The 12,871-nt window shown below is 41.4% G+C and overlaps 1 protein-coding gene across 4 annotated transcripts in view; it reads left to right on the top strand.

The window, feature by feature from the left end:
• The window catches only part of robo3 (roundabout, axon guidance receptor, homolog 3 (Drosophila)), an 85,922-nt gene that overhangs the window by 52,361 nt on the left and 20,690 nt on the right, over nt 1-12,871 (top strand). For all 4 annotated transcript variants that reach the window (XM_034606779.1, XM_034606780.1, XM_034606781.1 and 1 more), the window contains 3 exons: nt 3,056-3,180; nt 5,742-5,913; nt 9,460-9,665. In XM_034606779.1, coding sequence (XP_034462670.1) covers nt 3,056-3,180; nt 5,742-5,913; nt 9,460-9,665 — 503 coding nt within the window. The remainder of the gene's footprint in view (nt 1-3,055; nt 3,181-5,741; nt 5,914-9,459; nt 9,666-12,871) is intronic.

Consider the following 12,871-nt stretch of genomic DNA (forward strand, 5'->3'; position numbering starts at 1 on the left):
TGGGACTCAACCCGCAGCTGACACATGGATCCACTCCTGCTGTGTGAAGATTTGAAGGGGCTCGTGGTGAAAGCAGTCTTTAGGATAAGAAATGGTCGAGTAATTCCCAAAGGGGGGGGGGGGGTGTTTAAATTCATGAAATTCAGCGTGCACACACATCAGAGGTGAGCGATTACAAGAAGCAGGCGAGTCAGTGCTGGAGTTTGGGCAGTCAGACTCCTCAGTCCCAGACCCTGCACCAACATTTCATATCAGAGAAAATGTCAGTACTTCACATTCATCTGCTTAATGTTTTGCTGACCTGACCCTCCAACTTATTTATCTTGGTTTCCGAGCTGTTTTCTCCTCAGTTGAATTGTAAGTCTCTTAAAACGTACAAGAGACTGGCCTCCTCTGAGGTAACTAATGTCAGCAAGCACTTCCCAAAGCGTAATTGTTTGCGGCTGACAAATTGAAACAACAACTGTGATGTATTTGACCTCTGCAACAGAGTAATTTGTGGGTCAGAGTAATACACCATGTTGTGACTGGGGTTGTGCTGCTTATTTGTTACATTTCTTATTCTCTCACCAGGTATCTTTCCATTGCAAATCTGTAAAAGAAAAGACCATCTCTGGCATTTCTGAATAACATCAACTTACATTTTACACTTTTACATTAAACAGTACTTTAAACAAAGCACTGGCACTTTTGCATCTCAAGGTACAATATAATGTAATACTTTAGAGATGTTGGGTCCTTCAGTTAGGGTTTTCTCTGTGCACATTCAAATTTCTCAAAAGAAAATAAATGCTTGGAGATGTGCCTATTTATTCAGTTTTTCTCTTTGTCCCTCTTCTCTGAAGGACGCTTCTCCTCTTTCTCTCAGTCTCTGCTAATGCTAATTGAGACTGAGAATGAAAGGGAGGCAGGAGATCAGGTGGGAAGATGAGAAATCAATTAGGACTGGTGGAGGGCATCATTATGCATTCACACCCCCTCTCTGTGGAGGGAGGCCTGTTACTCACAACAGAATCAATAGAAATCAAAGAAGTGTGTGTGTCTGCCACACTCACACACAGTGCTAAGGAGTGGCATGTTACAGCAGACAAAAAGTGAGATAGCCTTCCAGTTATTTTCAGCTCCTTTCCCCTAATGCCCTCCATCTGATGTTCACTGTCTCGATCTGATTAGCCTGGTACCTGGGATCAGAAAAGTGCCCCGCAATTCTGGATTTAGGCTCCTCTTGGTTCTGGTCTCTGACCTTTTTGATTGGCTCCATCCCAAATATAGTATATTGATTGTCATGGGCCATGGCTTATCCAATAAGCATCTATAACTGGCTTAATCAGTCGCAGCCTAACAAACCAAGGACACAGCGGATCTACTTTGTAGCCCTGTGCTCTATTCAATCAAATGCTTCCAGGTAATAAGGAGCTACGGGAATTAAACTCGAAGCCAGAGCTGCCCTTTGTGCACAGTTTGCTTCTGAGTAAACATTAACATTGATAAAATGAGTCTGTTGATGGATTCAAATGTGACTGTGGGGATAGAATCACAATTGCTGCACACAGGGAACAATAAAATCCATAGTGTCGTTGTTGTATTTACATGATTCATTAATTGAAGCAGCAGAGACGTGAAGAGGTGGAAAAGAAGAATGAAAAAACACTATTTTCTTCACAATAGATGACTTGTTGAGTCTGAAACAAGTGAGACAATTCCGCTTTGTTCCTCTTGCTTCACTTATCGCTGCTCCCTCGCCCCCGTTCTCTCAGCCAGACTGCAAAACTCTTACTTTCTCTCTCCTTTGTTTTAAACTTGTAGGGAAGCAGACAACATTGTTTTTAACTTTCCGCCCACGTCCCAGTATTGGTGCTACTCATGCCCAGTACTTCCTTGTTTTGTGAATGAAGCGATACACAAGCTAAAGCTAAAGGAGGAAATACATTTAACACCTGGGTCCAGCTGTTCAAAGAGTGAAATCTGGATCAGAGTGAACTGCATTTGGTTATCTGCTGGTTTTACATTGGAGTGGTTCACCTTCGTCCAGATACAGACTTTAACGTTTACGAGGATTACTAGCGGTCTAAATAGAACTACATCTAACAATGTATGCTACTAAACATAATATCACTTGTCAGTATTTGGTGAGGTATGCGGATTTTACTCTGAAGGGGAAGTTGAAAGTGTTTAACTTACAAATAATAGTCATGATATTTTGTCACTCATTTTTTGTCTCTGAGTAACCTATAATAATGACTTGATTAACACCTTTTGTATATAAATTAAAAATAAAAAGGGACAGGCACCTTGATAAGTAGAATGTCTTCATCATAATTTTTTTCTTATTTTGCCTTGACACTGCGTCACCTGTTGCAATTTTGACAAAACATCCCCTTATCATTTAATCAAGATTAATTGATTCGCGACCTTGAGTTAATACTTGTAACCGAGGGTTGAGAGCACATTCTATGACAGCTGCTAACAGAACAAGTTATCAGCCTCCACAAGGCTGCTGACATCCATTCTCCTCATTGAACTCCTCAGTGTTCACTAGCTGCATTAAGTGAGAAATGTTGATTCACTGAGGAAGGAAGATGAACCTCTCCGGGCTCGATTGCCTCGAAATTTAAAAGAATCTTTATATTCATACTTCTTTTTAAACTTGTTCAATGTGTTTCAAGGGTCACAGCAGTGAGATGAACACTGATGCCTCATGGCCTGAGTGAGAAACAGCAGCAGTGATGTGATGTGTACATGTGATAGTGCTCCTCTGTGTGAGTACATTTATGTCCTTGTGTCTGTGTGTGTCTGTGTCTGTGTGCGTGTGCGTGTGCGTGTACGTGTGCGTGTGCGCGTGCGTGTGCGCGCATGAGAGATAAAGAGACGGAGACAACTTGAGTGAGAGAGTTATCACTTATGAGTCGCTGTCATCACTGTTGGCCTGTCATGGCTTAATGCCTTTATGCCCTCAGTGTCACATGCAGACACACTCACACACACACACATTAAGGATAACATTTATTTCTGCTGTGACATGCTCACAATCTCTCTTTGCTCTCTTGTCTTGCAGTGTCCCCTCAGATTGTGGTTCGGCCGCGGGACCAGATCACAGCACCAAGTCGCACTGTAACCTTCCTCTGTAGCACCAAGGGAAACCCTCCTCCTGCCGTCTTCTGGCAAAAAGAAGGCAGCCAGGTAAGAAAACGTGTGCCCCATGTATTAGAATCAGCTCTGTAATGAGCACCCTCTTGCAATACTTGACAAATATACGTGAAAAAATCATGGTTACATTTGTTTGTTAGGTAACCTCAAGGATCCGCAATGCAACATAGATTAAAAAACACTGATAAATTATTATATTGATCTAAGTCAATTTGTTATAACACAGTACTCTGGTGTAAGCTTGTTTTCACCCATGTGCAGTAAAGAGAGCCTGCATCTCTTCTCACTGTTATGGTCTTCATCGTCATCCTGTAGTTTAATGCCAGGGTGACTCAGACACACACACCTCATATTCCCATCAACCTCACAGGATATTATTCTCCAAAAGTGTGTGTGTGTGTGTGTGTGTGTGTGTGTGTGTGTGTGTGTGTGTGTGTGTGTGTGTGTGTGTGTGTGTGTGTGTGTGTGTGTGTGTGTGTGTGTGTGTGTGTGTGTGTGTGTGTGTGTGTGTGTGTGTGTGTGTGTGTGTGTGTGTGTGTGTGTGAAAGGCAAGTGTAAGATAAGCATTGCAGCCTGTTGGAATGCACTGAAAGGCCTGACGAGAGTGCGTGGGTGCCTGTAGCATGGCTCCCAGGTACAGATTAGAGGGGGAAGAGAGAGATTGGAGGAGGCCTGGAGAATGTGTGGGAGAGGGAGAACAAGAGTGGAGGAGAGAGATAAAGAGGAGAAAGCATGGAGGAGTAGAGGACATATGTGGGTAGTATTTTGAGACTAGCGGCTGCCTTTCAGAATGTACTGTTTTGAAATGTACTGTTATATATATACAGATAAATGAAGAAGCAAAGAAGAGAGGAGATCAAGAATTAAAAATATTTTTTTTCATGGCTGAGTGTGAGTTGCTTTCAGGCTGTAGATGAACAAATGTGTCTTTACAGGCTAGAAACCACTTAGGTAAAACTGCTTTTTTAGTTCCAGTGAACTCAACAGGTAGTTGGACCAGGCTGCCTGAAGGTTTTTGGTTTGCAGTAACATCAATGCACCCTGTCCAAGTACCCTTGAGCAAGGCCCTGAAAACGTACCCCCTTATTCAATAGATAACACTCACAGCTGAGGGTCTCCATGGTGCAGATGTAATGTCAGAGATCAGTTACAGGCACCAATCGTCATTTATTGCTTCATTTATTAATCTTTTTAATACTGACAGCACACAGAGGACCAATATTAAAAATATCGACCATGTGCACTAAAATTAGCACTTGTCTTTAAACAGGAATCCACTGTCTGCTTCTGTTCCTCCATCCGCTACATCCTGTCTCTAGGTTTTGTGCATACCTTTTTTTTTTTTTGTTACATGTGTTTTTATTGCTGTAGATTTTTCAGTTTGGTAACATGCATAGACATATGGAGAGAGAGACGATGTTTTAACATTATCCTCCTTGTCTTCTGCATCTTCATTTTTGAAGATCTTGACTGAAGACATGCTCACAAAAGCTCTGATTCCTGAACTATCAAAGGAGTCACATCTATAATTTAATATTGTGAAAAGCTGCAAAATTCTTTGTGCAAGTGCAAGTTTGTCAAAGGCTGTCATGTTCAGAGCCGGACAAAATCATTGGCAGGCCTGAGTTTCAAGTCCACCATACAGAAATAAATGCAAAAACCCTTATTTTGTATACTGGGGAAAAAAACCTCACATATTAGTAAAATTGTACAAACACAAAATGTAACCCAGACGGGTTGAGTGTTACCCTTTCTGATTAATCTGAATTAGTTCCTCAAACAAAATAAAAATAAAGAAGACTCCCCTGTGCTTGACCTTCAGTGTTCAGATGACCTGAATTAACCGATGAGTGAAGGTTTCACTGCATAGAAATTGGCCTGGCCTGGACCTGGTTCCATCCTGTACCACACACCACTCACTAAACCAGTATAGTTCTATGTGTTGAGTCCAAGGAGGACATCAATATGAAAGAGAAGCAATAAAAGCCAAAATCTTTCAGAGATGAACCACAGTCTTTCTGTGATAATTTTCTATGGACGGATGAAACCAAGGTAGAGCTCTTTGGAAATGCAGTGCACCAGTTTGTTTGATGAAATAACAGACACAAGGTTGTCAGTAATTGTGTCCAGGATACATTTTGTAATTGAATAATGTCAAAGTTATGCAAGTTTAATTTTGTTTGGTAACTTTAGACATTCAATTTAAATATGGTTAAATTGGTTCATTTGTATTTTATATCTGAAGGTAGTCTGAATTATTATTATGTTCTAGAAATTCAGAAGTGCTTATAATTCAAGCCAGGGTTTTATCTTCCTTTGTGTTTAACTTGAGGTTTTTTAGACTCTTCATTCTTTCAATTGCTGCCCCACTTAGTAAAGGTACAAACGCGAACACATTTCTAAAGCTAATTATACAACTATTTCCCCAAGTTACCATTAATGCATCATGATAGTCGAGTGTACATCAAACTGATATTGATTACAGAACAAATGAATGAATGTATGTTCATGTACAACGTGGATTAATAATGACAATAATAATAAAGACACTAAATGAAAAGACAGATCTTCATGATGTTTTCTTTCTCTTCCAGATCTTGCTGTTCCCGACCCAGGAGCCGTCAGAGTCCGGTCGTTTCTCTGTGTCGCTGAGCGGTGAGCTGACCATCGTCGATGTCCAAGTCAAAGACTCTGGCTACTACATCTGCCAGGCCATCAACGTGGCCGGCAGCATCCTGACCAAAGCCCTGCTGGAGGTGGAGAGTGGTGAGTGTAAACACACACACACACACACACACACAAATAGGGATTATATGATTACAGTTAACTGATGACACAAAATAAAGAGTGACTGAAAGATTGTTGTTCTGCAACATGGAGAGTAGAAATCGTTTTACTTAAATCACGTTTACTTTTAGACTGGATCGTATCAGTCACATAGTATCCTTCCCTGGTTTGTCAGGCAAATGACATCAACTACCAGTGTTGAATGCAACCTAAATAATCAATCTCAAGCGTTGCTTATCATCTTTGCTGGCAGCTGTTGTGCAATTAAACTCTGCATTTTACAATGCTACAGCATGTGCATGATCAGAATGGTCATGTGTGGACAAAAGTGTGGACAAAATCCCATTTTAGCATCCTCAAAGGATTGCACCATGTCTGTCTAAGAATTGTATTGTGTCATGCACCTGTACTTGTTTGAATATTTTCAAGAGATGCTGATAAACTACATGAAGCATTGTGTTGAAACCTAAATCAGTAAAACAAAACGTATGAATGATGAAGAAAACTATGAGATGATTGTACATCATTAGCATTTGTCACTGAAACCAGTGTGTATCCTCAGAATGCAACTAGTTTTACCCACGAGTTTAATCATGAATGCTAATAAAGCTAAAAAGAAACACTTGCGAAACTTCTTTCTGCAAACTGGATGAGAGAAAGAGTCATGAAATCTCTGCCACATGTTTGTTTACAGTAAAAATCCCATATAATTCCCCATTAAATGCAACACCTTTTATTGAAATCCATAGATTTCCTTGCCAGTCTTTCGACAAAACATCCTCCGCTTCATATTTGATTAATTATTCCCCACAATCTGCTGATTTATCCCCCTCCCCACCCCACAATGTGTGCGCCCATATAAATTCAAAATCCCTCCAAATCTGTCTCAAATTAAAATATCCTCCCTTCAAATGAGCAAACAGCAGGGGTCCTTATCTGATGTAATAAAAAGGGACAACTGGTGATCGTTCTATGCAAATAACCCAGCCGCAGCATATGCTCCCCTCCCTGCACCCCTCCCGCCCAGGGAGTAAACACGGATTCTGTTCAGCTCTGTCGACACTCACTCCCGTGTTGACTTTTCACATTTTCCATTAGCTTCAGTTATCGTGATGATATCGCTGCTTTCGACAGCACAGAATACAAGTGAGGCAAATGTCTCACTGCGGGGGTGAGTGAAATGCTCCCGTTTTGCTCCGAGATGGCGTGTCGGGCTTTTAAAGCTGTGGTTACTACTAAGCAGTGAAGTGAGGCGGTGAAGTTCCGAGCAGTCTTCAGCTCTTTCCACAACCTTCTCTGAATATGCAGGGATTTATTTGACTCGTCCAAACTGAGCATAGCTCTGCGAGCTGGCAGCATGCATCCCATGGTGTTTACGTTGAAGACTGAACTTGCAGAGCACGGCCATATAAGTGCATGTGTTTCTTGGTGATGGCGATGGTCAAGTGACAGCATGCTAACTCTTTAGGACGTTTATTTATTGAGCATGTCTACGTTTGCAGGCTGCAGCTGCTGCCTCTAACGTGCATCTGTGTATATAGTGTTCACTCGTCTCCTCGCCGCTCTGATGTGAAGCCCAGTGGTGCAGCAGATGTAAACAAAGCACACAACATGTATTCATCTTTTTTTTCCTTTTCACGAGCTGATGAAAGATTTTAAAACACTGTCATTACTTGTGCACAGTGTGAAGCCAAGATTCAGCCAGTGTTGTTGCAGGGATTTGTCTAAATGTATTTATCAGATAACAAAATGTATGTGATCTCGTATTCTGGCCTACACACATAAACAGGGTATTGAAGTCTTTAGCTGCTCATTGATATCCTGATTACAGTGTCTGGTCGTGATTCCATAGAGTGTACGGGTTTAAGTCCCCACACATACACGAGAATGCTTACAGACATAATGCCAGAGTAATTTATATAATTTTCTTTTTCACACCCGTTGTGAAGTAAACACAAAGAAGCTAATTAGCTCGACCAAAGAGGAGATGTTTTCATCTGTGTTTGCTTGTTTGTCTGTTAGCAGGATTACACAAAAACTGTTGGATGGATTGCCACAAAATTTGATTGAAGGAGGCAGTGTGGGTTTGGAAAGAACCTGGATTTTTTCCCCCCACATTTTTTAACATTGTGTTTAGCAAATTTCCGTTGACCTCTCTGAGAATAATTCATGGATCTTGATGAAAACTGATATGTATGAGTGTGTGCAATTTGGTGAAGCTCCAAATAAAAATCTGGATCTAGTGAATTTAAATGTGGTTTCATGAGGGGACTGTTAAGTGCCCTTCTGGTTCCAGTCAGTATTTAACCCCCATCTTTAAAACCAGCTCCGGGTACACACCACTGTGTCTTCATGTGATCCTACACTGAATTCATGATGTTGATTAGCGCTCTGACTCCTTGTTCTTCTGGTCTCTGAAGAAAGTTCTTCATGATGTATGACCCTTGATTTGCTGCAGAGTTGATCTATAACTGATCGGGTTCCTTCCATATGGTGTTGAGTGAAGAACCTAGATCTCAAGTGCCTGAAGGTTGAGTTGTGAAAAACAATATATATTAATAATTAGTTATCCAGGACTACATAGCACATTATTCATGGTTATTTGTGGAAAAGACATTTTTAAGTGTAATAAAAAATACTTGGTATTAATGAAGACTAAATATCCTGCCAAGTGGTCTATTGCTGACAGCAGGTAACTGCATCAACATATTGCTGCCTGAGAAAAAAATCTATGTCATCAATTTGCATGTTGAACTAAGGCAGGAGCCGAGAGGCGTCGACCTGGGGGCCTCTGGGAGTGGATGTTCTCTACTGGTGACATTTTACATTTTACTTGGCAGGACACGCTGCGGTTTCACAGGCAAACATGTAGATTTGTAAACGGCTGCTTACAGTGGGGTCTCTCTCCCTGTTAAGTCTGCCCTCCAGGACAATGGTGCCGATGCAACATGTAATGGATTAAAGCCAGAATGAGATGTAACATTTTCCACTCGTCCTATTGTTGTTTGGATAAATGGTCCGATTTCTGAAGTGTGTTGCGAGCTGTTTTAAGCCCTGCAGTGTTTTGTTGTTGTGATGGATAATAAGATTGGAAACTACTGGACAGGATGTGGTGGATTTTGTGTAAGCCACAATGTCAGAACAGCATTATAGTTTTCAACAAAATCAAAACGAATAAGGCGCTGAAAGGATTTCATCAACAGTGCGTGTGTTGAAGATATTTGTAGCTATTTTGTAAATACGTTTTTAGTGGGGGTTTTTCCAAAATACTTGGTACTTGCTTTAGCACTAAATAGTCATTCAATTTCCAACTATAGGTAATTAGATACTGGATGCATGTGTCATTCCAGTGTGAGTATCACTGTACTACTTGGTGCTTTTAAATTTCCTCCTTCACGGAAACTTTACAGACAGAAATTTATCAGAATATAAGAATCATAAGTTCTATGTTAAACAAAATTATCAGTGTCTTTAATGAATTTTATCTCAAAAGCTCAATGTGACCTGACTTTGTTCTTCATACAGCACCGTCGGACCGCATGCCTCCCATCATCCGTCAGGGACCAGCCAATCACACTTTAGCCCCAGGATCCACCGCTCAGTTACACTGTCACATCATGGGCAACCCCATCCCCAGTATCCAGTGGGAGAAAGACGGCCAGAGGATCCTGGGAAATGACGGTCGGATCAGCTTGATGGAAAATGGCACCTTCCAAATCACCAACCTCCAGGTATTTAAATGAAAGATGGTTAAATTAACGGAAACTCGTCGCCGAGGACAAAACTGTTTATTCGTTGATGAGTTTTCCACTGTAATGGAACAGGAAATGCAAAACTTTCTCACAGCTGTGTTACTTTGCCTTTTAAATTCAGATCTTCTCTGCAATGACCTTCAGCTTAGTTTAATTTAGCGCATATTAATTCCTACTTTTCATTCCATCACTCCACACCGCTCCTCCCAGCGAACTCATTAAAATGTATTCGCGATATGCATGTGTCACTATTTGCACATCAAACGTGACGCAGTTCACACAAGATAAACATATTCCTCATGATAAAGCAGCGCTGTTTTAACGAACTGATGAGTACGAGGCACTTAAACAGAGGACAGTTTTACGGTTGACTCAAATAATGAGTTTTTATGAGAAGAGGAGAGGTGGGGAATGTAGCAAAATGGCATTGGTGAGACGTGATCCCCATCATAATGAGCGTGCGAGGCCATTAGCAGTCGTTAGCACAGTCTTACTCAATGCTAATGAAATCCACTCTGCCCACAATTCCCTGCTGGTTACAAAGCAGCACCTGAGGTCACCGCAGCCTCAGAGAGGCTCGAGGTGGCTCACACATTAACTGATTGTGGGTTCTCAATGATTAACGATCGCTGAGACTTGTAATTAAATCCTCAATACATCAGTGTGGACTGGTTGAATGAGAGACAGAGACAGATACAGAGACAGAGACAGAGAGAGAGAGAGAGAGAGAGAGAGAGAGAGAGGTGGAGGAGCAGAAGGTGAGTGAGAGGGGAGGATAGAAGCTGAAACCGTTGGCTGTCAGAAGCCTAAAGTACATTTTATGCTGCATTCATGTCATGTGGGAATAAAAAGGGAATGAGTTGACAGCTGAAAGCACCAACTTGGAAGTGCTCATGCTTTGGAACCCATTTGAAGCTGTCAAACACCATGTTGGAAGTTCTCTGTAGACTTTGGTTCAGTGTGAGTGGATTCCACACAGGGAACTGACATACCCTTCTGATGGGTGTGTGTTCAAATTCAGTGTTTTACAGCAAAGAGCAAAATACAGAATGTTTATTGCTCTGGCTTTTACAGCTGAGATCACAAACGTACTTCTCGAAATAGATGTTTTTATTTGATATGTTCTGAACATGTCGTGTCAGTGATGTCACAAATGAGGCACCAGTAGTTTTGGTATCAGTCTGTCAAAAAGCTAGTATCAGGGCTCCCAATTACATTGAGATACTGGGAAATACTGCATTTCATTTCAGGCAGAGCATTTCTCTCTGTTCATGTCCATTAGCTGTAATGACTGAAGGGAACAAGATGGCTTAGTTTCTTAGTTTTGGATAAGATAATTAGTGAAATCAGGAAACATGGCTGAGAGGGATCCGGAACAGGATGAAAACAAGAGCTCTCAGACAATCACACAGGATCTGAAGAAACTGTAATGTTGGTTGGATTTAGTTTTTTACAGTTCCTTTAGATAAAGTGGTTAAGATAATCTGATATTACTTTTGGTAGTTTACTTTAAAACTTCACTTGATTTCTGTCCCACCTTTTTACTGATTAAGCAACAGAATATAAAATAATTTATCATTTAATTATGTGGCAAAGCTACAAAGCTCAGATGAGGGCGAGGGCACGAAATGCTGCAAGATTGATACTTTGACCACCACTATGTCATCATCCACTGTTAGTGAGGACAGCAGTGATTCACAGGGCACTTTCATCACATGACCCCCTGATGATAATTAGCTGAAAGATAACCTTTGACTTGGTCCAGCGGCTGCGTCTGGCCTTGAAAGTGCAGGTCCATGAACCACAACTCAGGGTCTTGATGTAACAGCTGAAGAGGGGCCACAGAATTCAGCTCAGGTCACTTTTCAACTCCAGACGAGACGTCTAAGATGGTTTTGACCAGGACAGGCGTTTCTGAACCTAACAGCAATGAGAATTCAGTTGGACGAGAGCATATCAACCAACCAATTGACCAATCGTGTAACAGGAGACTACAGTCTTAGTGAATATGTGTCTACAAACGTATATTTTACGCAGAGTTCTTCTTTAAAATACGAGACTTGATATGCATTGATCAGCCACAGCATTATAACCAGTTACAGGTGGACAACATGCTGTAATATTACCTCCCTTTATCAAATAATACTGGTTTTATTATCGTGATATCAGTCAGTCTTTAACAAAACACTTTGCTTGCTTTCTTACCAATAACACTAAATAGTCAGTGACACACGGGATAGATTAATAAAAGCTCTAAACATTTCTTAATATTCTATGAATCAACTCTTGAATTAAAATCGGAAGAAAGCGTGAAACACATTCAATCAATTTTCCTTTGGCATGACAGGGGAAAAAAATGAAATCAGCGTTCATAAATCACATTTAACCCCGAAATAATCAGTATAAATAAGTCAATCTCATCTGGGCCCCTGGAGGGAGGCAGATGGTCTGTTTGTTCCTCATACCCTGGCAATGAGGAGATGCCATTACCCTGGGATCTCTGCCAGACACACAGTACCGCTGTCCCTCACCGATGCCAAGACGTCCTGGACAGACGGGAAGTGTGTGTGTGTGTGTGTGTGTGGTGTTGGTGGGAGGGTTAAAGAGAGGCTCGGCTGCCATTCTGCTAAACGGCGATGTGGGTGTAGTAAGCAGGGGCTGTGTGTGGTAATGGCAAGGTAGGAAAAAAAACAAGAGGAACCCAAACAAAGCCTGAGGAGGGTGAGAAAGACTTCGTGCACACAAAAGAAAACAGATTACTGGACTAATCAGTTTAAGGCAGGAAATCGAGTTTATGTGTTGACTTTAAATCCCAGTGTACACGTGCTATGGTGGGTAATCACATTCCCCCTCCTGCACACACCCCAAAAAAGCATCTGACATCATTATCACCATTCTGTGCCCCTGTGCAGAAAGTTGGTAGACAGAGGAAAGCAAAAAGAAACCAAAGTTCACGTCACTCTGCTTGATTGGCAGATGATTTCTGGGAAGTGCAGTGCAGACATATCACAAATGTCAAAGATTTAATCAAGCTATGATACATAAATAAATATTCACACATTCCCTCTTTAGATTTGGAGCTCCTCTCTCCCGCCTCTCCTCCTCTCCTCCTCTTCTCCGTTCGCCTCATCCATTTTTCAGCAATCTGTTTCGCACAGCGCCCAGAGCTGCTGGCCTTGATTAAT

The sequence above is a fragment of the Hippoglossus hippoglossus genome, chromosome 14 (assembly GCF_009819705.1).
Source record: "Hippoglossus hippoglossus isolate fHipHip1 chromosome 14, fHipHip1.pri, whole genome shotgun sequence".
NCBI classification, from domain to species: Eukaryota; Metazoa; Chordata; class Actinopteri; order Pleuronectiformes; family Pleuronectidae; genus Hippoglossus; species Hippoglossus hippoglossus.